The sequence below is a fragment of the Tamandua tetradactyla genome, chromosome 1, assembly GCF_023851605.1.
Source record: "Tamandua tetradactyla isolate mTamTet1 chromosome 1, mTamTet1.pri, whole genome shotgun sequence".
Taxonomy (NCBI): domain Eukaryota; kingdom Metazoa; phylum Chordata; class Mammalia; order Pilosa; family Myrmecophagidae; genus Tamandua; species Tamandua tetradactyla.
Window position 1 is genome coordinate 119,139,463 of NC_135327.1, and position 15,930 is coordinate 119,155,392.

General features: G+C 32.7%; 1 protein-coding gene across 1 annotated transcript in view; it reads left to right on the forward strand.

Annotated features, from left to right (window-relative positions):
• The window catches only part of SEM1 (SEM1 26S proteasome subunit), a 37,038-nt gene extending 21,466 nt beyond the window's left edge, over nucleotides 1-15,572 (forward strand). Inside the window, exons 2-3 of the mRNA XM_077123253.1 lie at nucleotides 9,067-9,160; nucleotides 15,372-15,572. Coding sequence (XP_076979368.1) covers nucleotides 9,067-9,160; nucleotides 15,372-15,414 — 137 coding nt within the window. The 3' untranslated portion in view covers nucleotides 15,415-15,572. The remainder of the gene's footprint in view (nucleotides 1-9,066; nucleotides 9,161-15,371) is intronic.
• Nucleotides 15,573-15,930: the final 358 nt, after the last annotated feature.

The following is a 15,930-nucleotide window of genomic DNA, read 5'->3' on the forward strand; positions in this document are numbered from 1 at the left end:
TTTCTAAGCTGAGAGAAACCCCTTTTCATACTTAAATGTCAAGGCGATACTCAGATGAAGTATGTGGAATCTTCGACAGCTCAGAGTTTTGAAATTTAACCCTAGTCGCGTATGTAATTCTCACTGGCACATGTGAACAAAGCCATATTTTGGGAGAGAGTCTTAAACAATTTAAAATTGCTAGAAACTTATATATTAGCCATCTGTTATAGGTTCTTTCCAGTTGTCATTTTTTTAAATATAGTAATTTTTTTTATCAGTACCCATCTGGATGCCTGTGCACTGAAGTAAACGTAGTTGTGGCTATTTTAAATTATTAATCACAGCCCTTGCAATGCCTTTAGTGTTGGGTAAGCAGTAGACATGAATCAGGTATGCCCTGTTTGATTTTATTATTTTGCCTTTTTAAAAAGAGCTGTTTTTGTTTTGAATCTTTAAAAATGAGTGCTGAGGGCAGTGTGATGGTGGCTCAGTGGCAGAGTTCCTGCCTGCCATGCTGGAGACCAGGGTTTGATTCCTGGTGCCTGCCCATGCCAAAAAAAAAAAAAAGAGTGCTGAATAAAATTACAAGGTTATTAGTATAGTATTGCAATCAAAAATTAAAACACAATTCAGAAATGTATTAGAACAGATGTTAGCTGAATCCAGAGATTATAAGTCACAATTTTTTATGACATACGTTCACTTTGTAAAATTTATATATATTATATACATATGGTATAGCTGATTTATAGATATTGGAAATAATATTTTGGGATGTTATACCCTGTCTTTTAACTTAAAAATTTTTTTTTGCATAATATGATTCTGTACATAATCCTAGTTAATAAACAAACAAAAAACTTCCACATTTCTACGTAAAATTATAGATTCTCTTTTGACAGTATGAATACTAATTTTCTTAATGTTGTTCTTAATTAATGGTTTTAAATGCTTACTAAGTTATAATTCGTAAAGGGTATCTATTGTCCCAGATTCCCCATCTTTGACAATTGGAAGGATGATCTGGTATGATAGACATGGGTGCATCTTACTTCTAGGATAAGGTATTAAGATTAAAGAGTATATTAATGAATTTAATCAGCTTTTCCATCTTTCTGTCATCAGCAGGGTCATAATTATGAAGTACTGTAAGACCAAACAAGTATAGAGCTGTATCGTGAATCTTCTTTTTTGTGTTCTAAAATCTTGCTCACAGTACTGTTGGTTTTGTTCCCTTCATGAGCCGATTTTTTTTTTCAACCTTCATTTCCTTTCCTTGTCATTAAAATAGCATCTAGATGGTTGTTAGGGGGAGATAAAACAATACTGTTAAAATTAGTATTGCCCATGATGATGAATATGCAACTATGTGATGATATTGTGAATTGCTGAGTGTATGTGTAGAGCGGAATGAGCATCTGTTGGGAATGTTTGTGTTTCTTTCTTGTAATTTTTTTTTAATTAATAAAAAATTAAAAAAAAAAAAAGAAAAGTAAAAAAATCCAAATACTGCTAGCTAGCTGCAGTGCTACTGACTCTAGGAAGGAACAAGTCTTCTAGCCTTTGAAACCTTGAAGAATAATAAATTCCTATTATTTAAACAACAACAACAAAAAACTTGTCTATCCATGTCCTTTGTCAATTTTTTAATTGGGTTGTTTGTCTTTTTGTTGTTGAGTTGTAGTATCTCTTTGTATATTCTGGATAATAAATCTTTATCCGTGGTAAAAAAAAAATTAATATTGCCCGTAATGTTAAGAATTTTGAGTTTTTCAGCCGTTTTAGAATTTTGTAAGGTTTAGAGCCCTTACAAAACAAGTTATTGAGTCTGTTATGTTTCTTGTTACAGAATAAAACTAAAAACAGGTTTAAAAATTCCACAGGAATTTTGTTGGTGACTCTGAGGCACTTGGGTGCAAATTAACAACCATTCTTTTTTGTTTCTCTAAGGTAAATGAATTAAAGCCAGCTAGAAGACATTTGAATGACATCAAGTAATAATAACATTGAAATCAACATTTTGAATCACATCATAATTAGATTGAAAGTTCTTGGAGATCTGTTTACTGAACTAGGAAGTCTGTGTTTAAAATGCTGTTTTTCAAAGACTTACAAAGTCATCAGATAAATGTGAACTAAATCTTATTTTACATTTCTGACTTGAATCTTTTGGCACATTATCATCCTTTTCCTCTTTAGGAATCAGTAGAGATGGAGAATATCGAGTCCACAGTTTAGGAAGCTGGTTTGTTGGAATTGATTCAGGCTGACTTGAGGCTTGATGTCTCGCAGTGTTAAAACAGTTCAGTTGTAACTTGAGTTATTGCTTCCTTTACTGAAGAACATAATATCCAGTTTTTGTTTTCTAATTATTTCATGGAACATTAAGCTCCAGTAGATATCTTTCTAAAATTATTTAAAATATCAGTAAAAGAAATACTTAATTTGACAATTCTTATTTCTAGGCACAACCCAAATGTGTTTAAAACATGGGATTTGAGGACAGGAAGTAAAAGTTAAAAAAAAAAGTTAATGAAATATTTTTTTTGTAAGACAGTTGTCTTTTTTTTCCATTTATATTCAAGTATATTTTTGTATATTTTCTTGTGATTACCACATTAACATCATAAATATTTACAAATCATATTTGGTTTGATACAGTTTGATTTCAATAGCATACACATACACGTTTCTTACACCTATCAGTCCCTCTGTCTTTTTTGAACTTATTACTTATATCATTGAACTTTGTATGCCAAAACCATAGATTTATCATTCCTTTTTATAAATTGTATTTTAGCACCTGTAGGAAGTAAAATATGGGTTACATGCCAAAAAAGGCAATACAGTAGTACTGGTATTTATAATTACTATAATAGCTACCTTTACCCAAGGTCTTTATTTCCTTATGCCATTTTGAACCACTGTCTAGTGTATTTTCCTTTCCTTCTGAAGGACTCCCTGCAGGTCTAGTGGTAATTAACTCTTTCAGCTTTTGTTCATCTGGGAATGTCTTCATCTCGCCCTCATTTTTGAAAGAAAGTTTTTCTGGATATACAGTTCTTGATTGATTGGCTCTTTTCTTAACATTGTAAGTATTTAAACCACTACCTTCTTGCTTCCATCATGTGTTAGTTTGCAAACTACCAGACTATGATGTAGAGAATTTAATTCAAGAAAGGTTGATGCATCTGGAACACCTCTGTCAGATGGGAAGGCATGCTGGTCCCTTGCTCCTGGCTCCATGTTTTCAGCCTTTCTTTTTATCGGCATTCCTTACTTTGCTTCTCTGGGACTGGCTTTCATATCTTGGCTTCCCTTGGCTTGGCTCTCTCTAGGTTCTGGCTTGCTTAACATCTCAGGGCCATGTCTGCTGGGCTTCAAGTATCACCAAACATCTGTTTCCACCTATCCACATCTGTGTCTGCTGTGAAGTTTCTGTCAGCTCTGAGGCTTTTGTCATTTCTGTAGGCTCTGTCATTTCTGAGACAGTTGTCATTTTATCTCTTTGTTGGTGGTGATGACGATTTTTAAACAAAGAGGGGGATCTACAGAGATCTCTAAGGCCCTCTCTATCTCTAAAATTATGTAATTTTCAGTTTTAACCATTATATAAAATTAAGAAATATGAATCCAAATCTTGTTACAATGCAGTTTAATGGTATTGTTAGTTTCATGTGAAATTTTATAGTGAAAGAGGCCTTAGCATCATTAAAAACATAACCTCTTGAACTGTCCATTAATTAATAACTGCAGAACCATAGATTATAGTAAGATCTGGAAGGGATGTGGAAATAGCATCATGGTCAGTGTTCACTTGCTATAAAAGAAATAATGAATTTAGATCCATTACAAGCCCAATATACAAGAATCTGGATTTCTGTAAAAGATAAATTTGAGATTATTTCATTTTTAAGGGCTTTACTTAATTTTAATTTATAAAATTAGTCGTTGAGTTGATTTTTGGTGCTGCAGTATTTCAGAGGAACATAGGAACTGTTTGAAATGAGTCTCCTTTGTAATTTAAAATTTGATTTTAGGCTGCATCCCATACGATCTTTACTTAATGTTCCCCTCCTATATATACACAAATACTACAATTTATGCTTTTCTTTTTTTTCCTTAAAATAGCTCCCATCTTTCTGACAGAGATTTCTGTCTTTACAAAAACATAAAAATATTATAATATTATATATATACATAGTAAACAGTTTTATTGATTGCCATGACAATATGAGAGTAGCACTACAATTTTATCCCTATACTTATTCTTTTTTTTTGTATGCTATGTGGTGGTGGGGGGTCACATTTCATTCTCTTTTCATGTGACTATCCCATTATTGTAGCAACATTTGTTGATTTTTTTTTTTGAAAAGTGCCCAGGCCAGCAGTTGAACCTGGGTCTTTTGCATGGGGGGCGAGAATTCTACCACTGAACTATGAACTACCCTTGCACCCCCACATTAATGAATTCTTAGCTAAGTCACTCTTCTGGTCTGCCAGAGGTACAGAAATGTTATTCCTTTGGTATATCCACTTTAGCTTTGGGATTGTTTTGGTTTCCTAGAACCGCCAGAATGCAATATATCAGAAATGGATTGGCTTTTATGAAGAGGATTTTACTAAGTTACAGGTTTACAGTTCTAAGGCCATAAAAATGTCCAAATTAAAGTACCAAGAGGATACCTTCTTGGAGGAAAGGCAGCATCTGGATTCCTTTGACACATGGGAAGGTACTCGGTGATGTCTGCTGGCCCTCCTGGGTTGGTTGTAAAATAGCTCTCTCAGCTCCTGTGTGTCCTTCTGGGACGGGGGTGGGGGTGGCGGTGGGCGTTGAGGGATGCTTTCCTTCTGCAGCTCCAAACGCCTAGTCTCTGTCTAGGCCTCTGCTCTCTCTGGGCTCTCTGCTCTTTCTCTCTCTGATGAACTCTTTTAAGGATTCCAGTAAACTAATTAAGACCTACTATGAATGAGCAGGGTTCACATCTACATCTAATCAAAAGGTCCCACCCACAGTTGGGCGGGTTGCATCTTCATGGAAATAACCTAATCAAAAGGCCCCACACAAACAATAGGTCTGCCCCAATAATTGGATTAAGATGAAAAGAACATGGCTTTTCTGGGGTACATAACTCCAGAAAGTTTCAGCCTAACACAGGAATGTAGATAGATCTATAACAAAATTAGATTGCAGCAGTTGGCTGATCATTCTTTCCTAGACTAAGGGATATCCTGAATGTGATTTCCTTTTCTTTAACTTCTTAATCAACTCTCATGAAATATAGATGGTTTCACAAACAGTGAGAGAATTAATAAAATTCAGTCTGAGCGCCAAGGTGTTTCTATAAAAAGGGAGAAGATGTTAGAATAGTCCTAGCCCAGCCAACTTTGATGCTTAATTTTGACATGTAATTCTGGATTACTTACTATTATTAAGGACTTGAAGGAATAATATTGGATTTGAATTTAAATCATTGCAATATTCCCCATTTGAGAATAATAATAATATTACTAGCTGATATGAAGGAATTTATCCATGTGTAAATCAGTACTTTTTATTATTGGGAATTATTAGTAAATACAGATTCACTATCCTATACGTGATTAAAATTATGCATACGTTAGACTCACCGTCCTGGTAACTGGCCTAAGAGAAACTCATCTTTGTGGGTACCAGGTTCTAAAAGAAATTACCCAAATGGTCTCTTTTAAGGGAATCTTAAAGAGAATGAAGTAATCACTGTCCTCAAAATCATTCTTATAATAAATTCAATTGAAAATTTTAAATGGCTCAGTCATAATACTTAATCTTCTTACTCTCTTCTTTCTTGACTTCATTGAAACCACAGCTGGCCTCAGTTTTCTTGGAATTATCTGCTCAGTGGGAGGGGAACTTGAGAAAGGTAGTTCCATATCTCCATTTTATTGAGCATCTACATTGTGCCAGATACTCTACTATAGGCATTAGGGTTTTGACCTGAAAAGTTTTTGTAGTCCCTCACGGGAATGTCAGTGGTCATTTTAGGAATCAGTGGAGAATGGGTAAAGACATTATAAAACTGGAGGGAAGATGGGGACAGTAAGAAGGCCACAATAATAGAACTGGAAGGCGATAATTACTCCTGAATTAACAAAGTGTAAGTGAGAATGTAGGCGATAATTACTCCTGAATTAACAAAGTGGAGTAAGAATGGGGAGAGGAGGACTAACTGGTAATACTTGGGAGTTGAAATGGAAAAAGCATAGTCGTTGAATATAATAGTTGAAGGAAGAATAGTCAAAATACCTAATTTTGGGAGACCATCTAAAAGGAGGTACCTTTCTTCTGTTAAATCTGCATGATGGAATATTTCACACATTGAAAAATTATTTTAGGTACATATTGTAATGGGAATAAAACACCCATGCTATGATCCATTGTCTAGTGACTTTGTCTATATATGCATAATTAAAGCTTAAATCATACCTTTATTTTTCTTTTTGGCTTAAAATGTTCTTAGCCATGTTTCTAATAAATAATTGCTAAGAGATGTACAGAGTCTGTTTTCCATAATTACTGCTTTGAGGAGGGCAAAATTAAAAAGAAATTACAAAGTCTGACTTCATTGTTAATTGTATTTCAGAGTTCTTTTGCTTTCATAACTATTTATGTGTCTTTTGTACATAGCCATTTGTTGTGCATATACTAGGTACTATTTGTAAGTGAGGAATAGAAAGATAAATAAAATGTTGTCATTCTTAGGGAAACCAGGCACTAGTAGTGAATATAGACGTGTAAACTGATGATTATGATTGTACATTCATAATATGTACACGATCAACATTTTTAGCAAGAGTACTAACTACATAGGGGATGTGCATTTCTTATTTCATTACATGAGGTGATACATATCAGGTTAATGCTAAATTTGATTACTTGGTTAATTAAGATAATGACTACCAGCTCTCTCCATTTCTCCCTTTTTAATGAGCAAGTAATCTTTTGCCCAACATTTTTCACTCAGTAGTTTTAGAATCTTTTGTTCATCCTTGCCTAAATTGCATTGGTGGTTGCAAAATGGTGTTTTCTAATTCCACCATTCTTTCTGTATTTGCACAGCTAGGCACTGTAAAGAAAAACATTACCCCCTCACCACTAACCTGCCCTTTTAAGTACTGCTCTAATCGCATGGATTTTTTTTTTTTAATTCAAAGTGTTATAATCCATTACTGTTACTCTTTTTGATCCTCACCTTGTCCTAGATTTGGCCAGTGGGAATACCTTTAAGCCAGTTTCTGTGTCCTTTTGACATATTTCTGACATGAAAAGATATGTATACTCACCTTAGTAAATTCTCTGTCCTGGTTTAAAATCAGCTATTTCTGTAGGAAGCCAGGGTTCCTTTTAAAGAGAATTGGTATTTAAGGTAATTCAGGGTGAGTAGAAGTCAGACGAAGTAGTAGGTTTAAGAGATGGCACAAACAATGTCAAAGAGATGAGGAGCAGCATGAAATATTTGATAAATAGAAAGTTGTATATAATTTTGAATCATACAGTATAAAGTCAGAGCTGAAGAAAATTGAAGATCTTGTGGCTGGTGCTTCATTGTCATAGTTTTCACAGTGGAGAAATGTATGACTCGCATGGGGTAATCTTTCCAGTGTATTTGGATGTTAAGTAATTTAAAATGTTTTTATTTTGAAACAAATATATATTATGCAGTAAATTACAAGTTTTTATGATAAAACTATGTAAGATTGTAGCAAATGGGTTAATCTAAATAGGAGAGCTGAGATATACATAAACTCTCTTGCCTCTGAGAAAGTTTGATATAGTTTAAAAAAGAGTACATAGTGACATTAACACCCAGAAGATAGATTTTGATCACGATTAAGAAAATAGAAGCAAGAACCTGGGAAGTTAGAATATTACCATTGCGTAAGTAAGAAAATACATGAATGTCTGATCTAGAGCAGAGGCAATAGGGGTGGAGAGACAAGGGTAGATTTGAGAATAATTTAGGGGATAAAATAGGTAGGACTTGGCAATGGAAAGAGGAGGAAATGTAGAATGACTCTCCCAGCACCTGGCTTGAATCTGAATACAGACAGGGTAGCATGTTGGTTGGGGACACAGTGTGTGGTGGGGAGGGGCAGAGCTGGATGGAGGTGGTAAATTAAGTTCTGACCATGTTATGTTTGTGTCTAATAGGCAGTTGCATGTAGAATTCTAAAGAGTTCTATAGTGGAGACAACATGTTAAAATATCACTCAGGGAGGCACTAAAAGGGAGAGTATGAACCAGAGATGGATTCCTAATTCAAACATTTTGCTATAAAAGAGCTACTCAAGAACTAAGGGCAAGGATGTAAAGGGAAGCAGCCTAACTATATTCTCCTTGACTTCTGAGATAGAAACAGTGACGGGAAATAACTCTCTTAATAGATATTTCTTATTCTTGTACAGGGTTGTCTAAAGATGTTGGTTTACATATGTGTTTTCTAACCATTCTAAACAAAAACTTGTAATCTCTATTTAAACCCCACACCTCTACCAAATGGAAAGGGAGAAAAAGAAAATTTAGAAAACTAAAAACTGCAACATTGCTTTTCACATATTTGTATTTATCTTCCTTTAAAAACATAAATTTTATATTGATATTAGCCAAATGTTGGTGATGCCTTATAATTTAATCTACTTTTTAATATTTGTGTATGAGTTATACTCCTTTATGTTTAGCAGATTTTAATTCTGAGCTGGTGTATTGGTGTTACCTTGCTTTAGATGGGCTGTTGGTGGTGTTATGTTTTGAGAGATTATGAAGTCTTATAAAAATTAGTCTGAGGAAAAATCAGGGAGGTAATTTTCTTCCTCAAAATTATAATACATTTTCATGGCAAATAGAATTTTTTGTATTAACTTCTGTTTTAGATTATCTGCAAATGCAAGATTTGAAAGAATAAAACAGTACAAACAGATTTAAAGAGAAAAATATCCATTGCTCCTAGAAAGTATTAGATGTTTTGAATTGGTAAATTTTGTGTTCTTGTGTTTTTGGAAACAATATATGAGAAATGTTTATACTATGTCTCTTTCTGTTTTTAGACTGGGCTGGTTTAGATGAAGATGAAGATGCCCATGTCTGGGAGGATAATTGGGATGATGACAATGTAGAGGATGACTTCTCCAATCAGTTACGGTAAGTTTGAAGCCAGATTTATGTAGCTCATTATTAATTGTAAGCATGTAATATACAATTTACATATTGTAATTGACCTTTTAAAAGAGATAGTGTTTGAAATATTTTTGAGTTAGATACTGCCTTCATCTCCTGTTTGTAAACGTGACTGCTTTCTGTAATTGCATACATCGTTTGTGCTTTTTTTAGTTTCCTAACAAAGGTAAATAAATTAAAGCGCATTTGCTATTTTTTGTCCTTGTGTGTTTAATTCTGTCAATGTTACTTCCCTACCAATATGGAATAACTCAACTGGAATGGAGATTGGGGCAATGGAAGTGTACTTTTTCATATTCATGTTAAAATCTACCTTTATGTATTTATTTATTCAAGGTAAAATTCATGTAACTGTAATTCACGGCATTTTGTTTATTCACTGTTTTACAATCATTGCCTTTTTCTAGTTGTGAAACATTTTCAACATCCCAAAAAGAAACGTAAACCCATGAACTAGTCATTCCCCATCTCTCCCTTCGGTCCCTTTTTCTATCTCTATGGGTTTATCGATTCTGAATATATCATATTAATGGAATCATACCATTTTATGGTGTTCTTTTGCAATGTCTGGCTTCTTTCACTTAGCATAAGATTTTCAAGGTTCATCTATGTTGTAGTGTGTATCAAAACCTCCTTTTTCTTTTTATTGCCCAATATTCAATTATTTGTGTGCCACATTTTGTTTATCTGTTCATCAGTTGATGGACTTTTGGGTTGTTTCTAGCTTTTGTGTATTATGAATCTATGTTGTAGTATATATCAAAACTTCCTTTTTCTTTTTATTGCCCAATATTCAATTATTTGTGTGCCACATTTTGTTTATCTGTTCATCAGTTGATGGACTTTTGGGTTGTTTCTAGCTTTTGTGTATTATGAATAGTGCTGCTGTGAATATTCCTGTCCAGATTTTTAATTTGAATACCTGTTTACAATTTTGGGGGTCATATACCTAGGAGTGGAATTACTGGATATATATGGTAATTCTAAGTTTGTTTTTGAGGAACCCTCAAACTTTTCCACAGTGCCGCATGTTTTTATATATTGCTGTTGGCAGTGTATGAGGGGTTTGTTTTCTCCACATCATCGACAACACTTGTTCAATTATTGTTTTAATATAGCCATTCTATATTGTGGGCATGAGGTAGATCACATTGAGGCTTTGATTTGCATTTTTATTTGATATGTAATGATGTTGAGAATCTTTTCATGTATTTATTGGCCATCTGTGGAGAAATATCTAAATGCTTTGCACATTTATTTGTGTTCTTGTTGTTGAGTTTAAATGTTTTTAAAATATATTCTGGACAGTAGACCCTTACCAAATATATGATGTACGGATATTTTCTCCTATTCTATGGGTAGTGGATATTTTTCATTTTCTTGACCTTCGATGTACAACATTTTTAATTTTGATGAAGTCTGACTTCTCTATTTTTTGTTGTTGTTGCTTATGCTTTCAATGTTCTCTAAAAACCCAGTACCAAATCCAAGTTCATGAAGATTTTCCCCCATGTTCTAATAATTTTATAGTTTTAGCTCGTCCATTTGGTTTTTTGGACCATTTTGAATTAGTGTAGTGTGAAGTACAAGTCCAACTTCATTTTTTTGCATGTGAATATGTAGTGTCCTAGCCTCATTTTTGAAGAGACAATCTTTAATCCCTGATTTTATTCTCATTCAACCTGTGTCAATCAGTCTTGGCTATAAGGACATCTAAATAGACAGTCACATATTTTGCCTATTATAGTCTTCTTATTTAATAGTCTTGTAGCCTTGTTCAGAAATGAACTAAAATAGAGATGGTTACTCCTAGTCAATATTGCTTTTTTCTTGTAGGCTCACAAACCTTACATTTACAAGACATTTTGGAATTTTGCTGTAGACTGATAACAATTTTAACTATCTCCTTTCTTTTTTTGGAAATAGTGCAATGCGCTTTTCACTATTAATCTGTTCCTTTTACAGTTCTCCATAATTTTTCAAAGATTGCTGACTCTTATTTTTTACTTTATCTGTTGGTTTTTTTAGTACCCTGAGATGTAATTATTCAGAGCCTTGAGATTTTAAACTACTCGAATACATTTTGGAATTATGTTTTGGTTTTCAATTTAATCTTCGTGAGGTTGTTTTTCCTTCTACAGTTTTATAGACAAGATAAGAACAAAAACTGTGGAGCAATAATCCTACTTTTTCTCTAAAATGTGTTACTGTTACACCTATCCCAAGCATTGGACCTATCCCTTCATAGTTTTCTTGATCCATATATGACTTTCAAAGAGCAAGCCCCTTTTGTTCTTTTTCTAGATTTGTACATTCTGGGATTTAAGAATGCTGTGTTTGCAAGTTCATACTTGTATTTTTGCATTCATCTTTGGTTTTATATCTTTTTAAAACTGAAGCACATCAGAGAACGCTCTACCTTTTTTCTTTATAATCTCCCTTTTCTGCCTATTGGAATCATATTGTGCTGTTAGGATTTTTATTTTCAACCTTTCTAACTCTGTTGAGCCCTTTTCCGTGTTCTAAATCATATATCAGTTTGTTTTTGTTTTGTTTTGTTTTGTTTCTGTTGTCTCCTTGAAGTTTACTTTCTTTAAATTAAGGCTAAACTAGTTTTCTTCCTTTGTTATTCAAAAGAGTCAAATTTCTCCAAGTTTTTCTTTCTTTTGTGTCTTTCAGTAATCAGAAAATAGCACTTCTCTTAAAGTTAAATCAAGATTGTTTTTGAACACTATGATTTTATCATGGGACTTTGAGTAGCAAATGTATTGATAATTGGATTTCTCATCACTACTACATCTTGCATTTTTATGGTTTGGGAATAAAGCATATCCAAATATTCTGTGTGGCTTGTTTTTATACACACCTCCACAATGCTCTTATGTTCTCTATTTCGTTTTCCCTTTAGGTTTGTTGATTTCCATAAGAATATAAATCTTGATACCTCCATTAGTGAATAAGGTTTTTCTTTTTATTTGCCTATTAAGTTAGGAGTTCTTTCCCACAGAGGTTGTTGATATCTCACCAGCTCTGTCAAATAAAACTTCTTGTGACTATAGATATGTTCTATAACCTGCACTGTTCACTAGGGTAGCCATTAGCCACATGTGGCTATTGAGCAATCGAGATGTGGCTAGTACAGCTGAGAAACTGAATTTTTAAATTTAATTTAAGTAACCACATTTGCCAACCATTTTGGACAGTGTGGCCTCAGGCAATATTTATATCCTTGCTTTTAAATCATCTTGATTAACAAGTCTCCTGCAAAGATGTTCTTCCTAGTGTTTGTAAAATGCATGAAGACCCTTCATGTGGTATCATACGCCATGATAAAGAACATGTCTTACAACTTTCTGACATCGTTGGGTCCTGAACCCATCTAACTCTAGAGCCAGAGTAATTGTGAGCCAATCCTGAATCTGCCCAGGAACCTTGGCCAAGTCATTTAGCCTCTCTGTGATTCATTTTTCTCATTGATAATATGCAGGTGATAATTAGTACATTACTGAGAGGTTTGTTTTGAGGATTAAATGTGTTAATATATGTAAAGTGTTTAGGGCTTGGTAAGGGATGTATGAGTATTCATTAAATTAATTTATTAAAATTCTGTGGCAAGCTACTCACCTTCCATGCTCTTTCTCATTCAGTGTGATTGCCTTTAACAAGTAGAAGTAGAAAGAAAAAAGGAAGTCACTTGTATCTCCAAGTAACTAATTCATTTTGATTTACTGCTTCTGATATTTGTTTCTCTACATTTCAATAGAAATAGGTAATAGCCTTATGAGATTTTCTAGACATTGTGTCATACCCTATATAAAAACTCTTGCTATAGCTCCTGATTAACCATGTCAGATATAACCATCACCAAACAGCAGAGTGCTTTTCTTGAATAGTAAGAGAAGTCCCCGAACCTGCTAGTGGCCAATAGTCTTTTCCCTTGTTTTGTTTCAAAAGGAATGCTGCTGCTTTGCTTCAAATACTCTGCATTCACTCTGTGGGTCTTTTACTTGTAATATATTTTCAGTTGTGCTGGGTTTCTTCCTATTCTCTTAGTTTGTTAAATTTGTTCATTCTCCAGCCTCATGATAGTTGCCTTTGTTTTGTTTTGTACTTAGTGGGCTTGATTTATTTTCTCTTTGTTTGTAGATTCTACTTAAATTCAAGCAAAGAAATTTCTGTTTTCTCTAAGAATTTAGCTAATAGAGAAGCATTTCTTCTCATCCTTTGTGTTTATAAACAATTTATCAACATAATTGATGACCACCACCTGGCAGGGAAGGCAAACAGACACAGACTCTGGAGGACAAATTTGGTATACTTGATAATTAAATCTTAGATTGAACTTTAGGTTTGTTCTTGTTAAAATAAGAGAGAATGAATGATCTACATTGATTTTGAAAGATGGCAACAGAAAGTTAATGCCTAAGAAAAATTTTAAATTATTTCCATTTTAAAAAGCAAAGCTAAAAAATTTTAGCATAAAATAAAATTAAACAACAAATGCCACATTCCCTAAAGATTGGTAACAAGGGTGTCCTTGCAGGAAACATTTGAGGAGCTTTCTGTGGTAAATGAAAATAGAAGCTTTTTTAGCCTTTCCCTTCAGCATTAAATTCCTTTATTATTATTATATTTGTATAATTTTCTCTTATTTAGTCCTCACAACAAAGGAGACATGTTGTTATGTATGAAGGACTTATAATCTTCATTTTCCTGAGATGGGGAGGAGTCCAAAAGAAGCAATTTATTTTACCTTAGAAAGGAAGAGACAGAATTAGATATGCACTGGTCTCTTAACTACGAATCCAGTTTTTATACCACCAGCAGAAGACAAAGATGATTCATTTGAATAATCTCTGGCCTTACTATTATTCTTGGAAATGTCAGTATTGTAATATTGTAAGTAACTGTAATGATTTTCAGGAAACAAAATAGTTTGGAGAAATAATAATACATATTATATATCATTTTTTCTGTTTTTTTCTTTCTTTGTGTTTTTTTTGCATTGTGTTTTTATTGGATAATGGGATGATATCTAAGCCAAATTATACTTGAGAACAAGTGTCTTTATCTTATTAGATGTAATGATGTAGTATGCATTAATAAGTCTTTATATTTATACAGTGTTTTATAGATTGGTCCTCCAATAATTTTGTCATGAGCTTTTATAAAGTTTGACTTGTGGCAGCTATTTGGAATGTTAATTTTAATAGTTGAAGTTGATTTTAAGGCTAAACTATTTTGTGCAAATGTTTATACAAGGCAGAGCAACAACTGCCGTTGACATTCTCAACATGTGACTGAAGCTTCAAGTTGAATAAATTACTTAAAATCATGAAAAGTATCTCTTTTTTTCTTAACATTTTATTAAAAAAAAAAAAAGATCAAACATAACCTTAGCATGTGGGTAAGGGAGGGGATTGTTTGACAATTTTGAAAGAAAATAAGAGCAGTCATATCAAGAAAAATTATTGGAACATAAAACTTGGATTCAACAGTTGGCAGTAAATCCACAAGTAAACACAAGTAATCCTGATCAAAGTAATGGTAACAGGGTCATGTTTTTCTACTTGTTAGTTTAATGTCATATTTTTCATATTGATATAAATCACAAATCCTACAAAAATAATATTGATACAAACAGCATATCTTTTTATATGTAGGTTTCTATACCATTATAACTTTTTGAGATTTTCATCCACATTTAAAATTAGGAAAGTAAAGTCTTGTTTAACATTTTATAATTTATTATATTCTTTTGCCTCCATACAGTTAGTGCAGAATAATTCTCAAACACCCTTAAATTTGGTTAAGTTTTTTCTTGGTTAGTGTAATGCATGTGTATCAATATGGAAAACGTGTTTACTCTTTCTATAGAAATAAAAGTAATAGTTATATATATAATAGAATAGTTAATAAAATTTTAAGATATGAAACCTTTGTCTTGTGTTCTTAGCCATCTGGTTAATGATTCTCAAAAAATTATTAAAATATTTACTAGAAACAGAACATTTGTATGGTATTTGAAAGATAGCACTGAATCCCTCACATTTCTTCCAAAAATAGATTTATAACAAAATTAAGGAAGATAAATGATAAGCTGTTTTAAAATATGTTTTCTTTAGTTTATCATGAAGAATACTTAGTGATGTTGTTCTTTTGTGTTTTATTACAGAGCTGAATTAGAGAAACATGGTTATAAAATGGAGACTTCATAGCATCCAGAAGTGTTGAAACAACTTAAACTTGAACTATTTACTAAAATTTAGGACAGAAAACCCAGGATGGAACACTTGAAAAAAATGAAAATGTTTATTTCATTTTCAGATTGAGTTTATTTTTGGTTTTGTAACAAAAAATAAATGTTTTGATCTAATCTTGGTTTGTAGCAAAAATCTTTATCTTTTGCCTCTAATCATTAATTTTCTCATAATATGATTTTTCAGAATCTTATATTAAATAGTAAAATTTCATAGTATGAAGCTTTTGTTTTAATATTAACTGAAGCTTGGAGAGATGAAATTATCTGAGGCTAGAATTAATCTGCTTTCCAATTCAGTACTTTTCTTAAACTATAAGGCATTTCTTTTATAGCATGTTAAATCTTAACTATGTCTGTATTTTGATAACTTAAGCAACATTTACTGATATTTCGAAGGTGACCCTTCAAAACCTGTGTTTTAAAATATAAATAATTTTAAATTGCTGTAATTTACTTCCTGCACCATTAATAA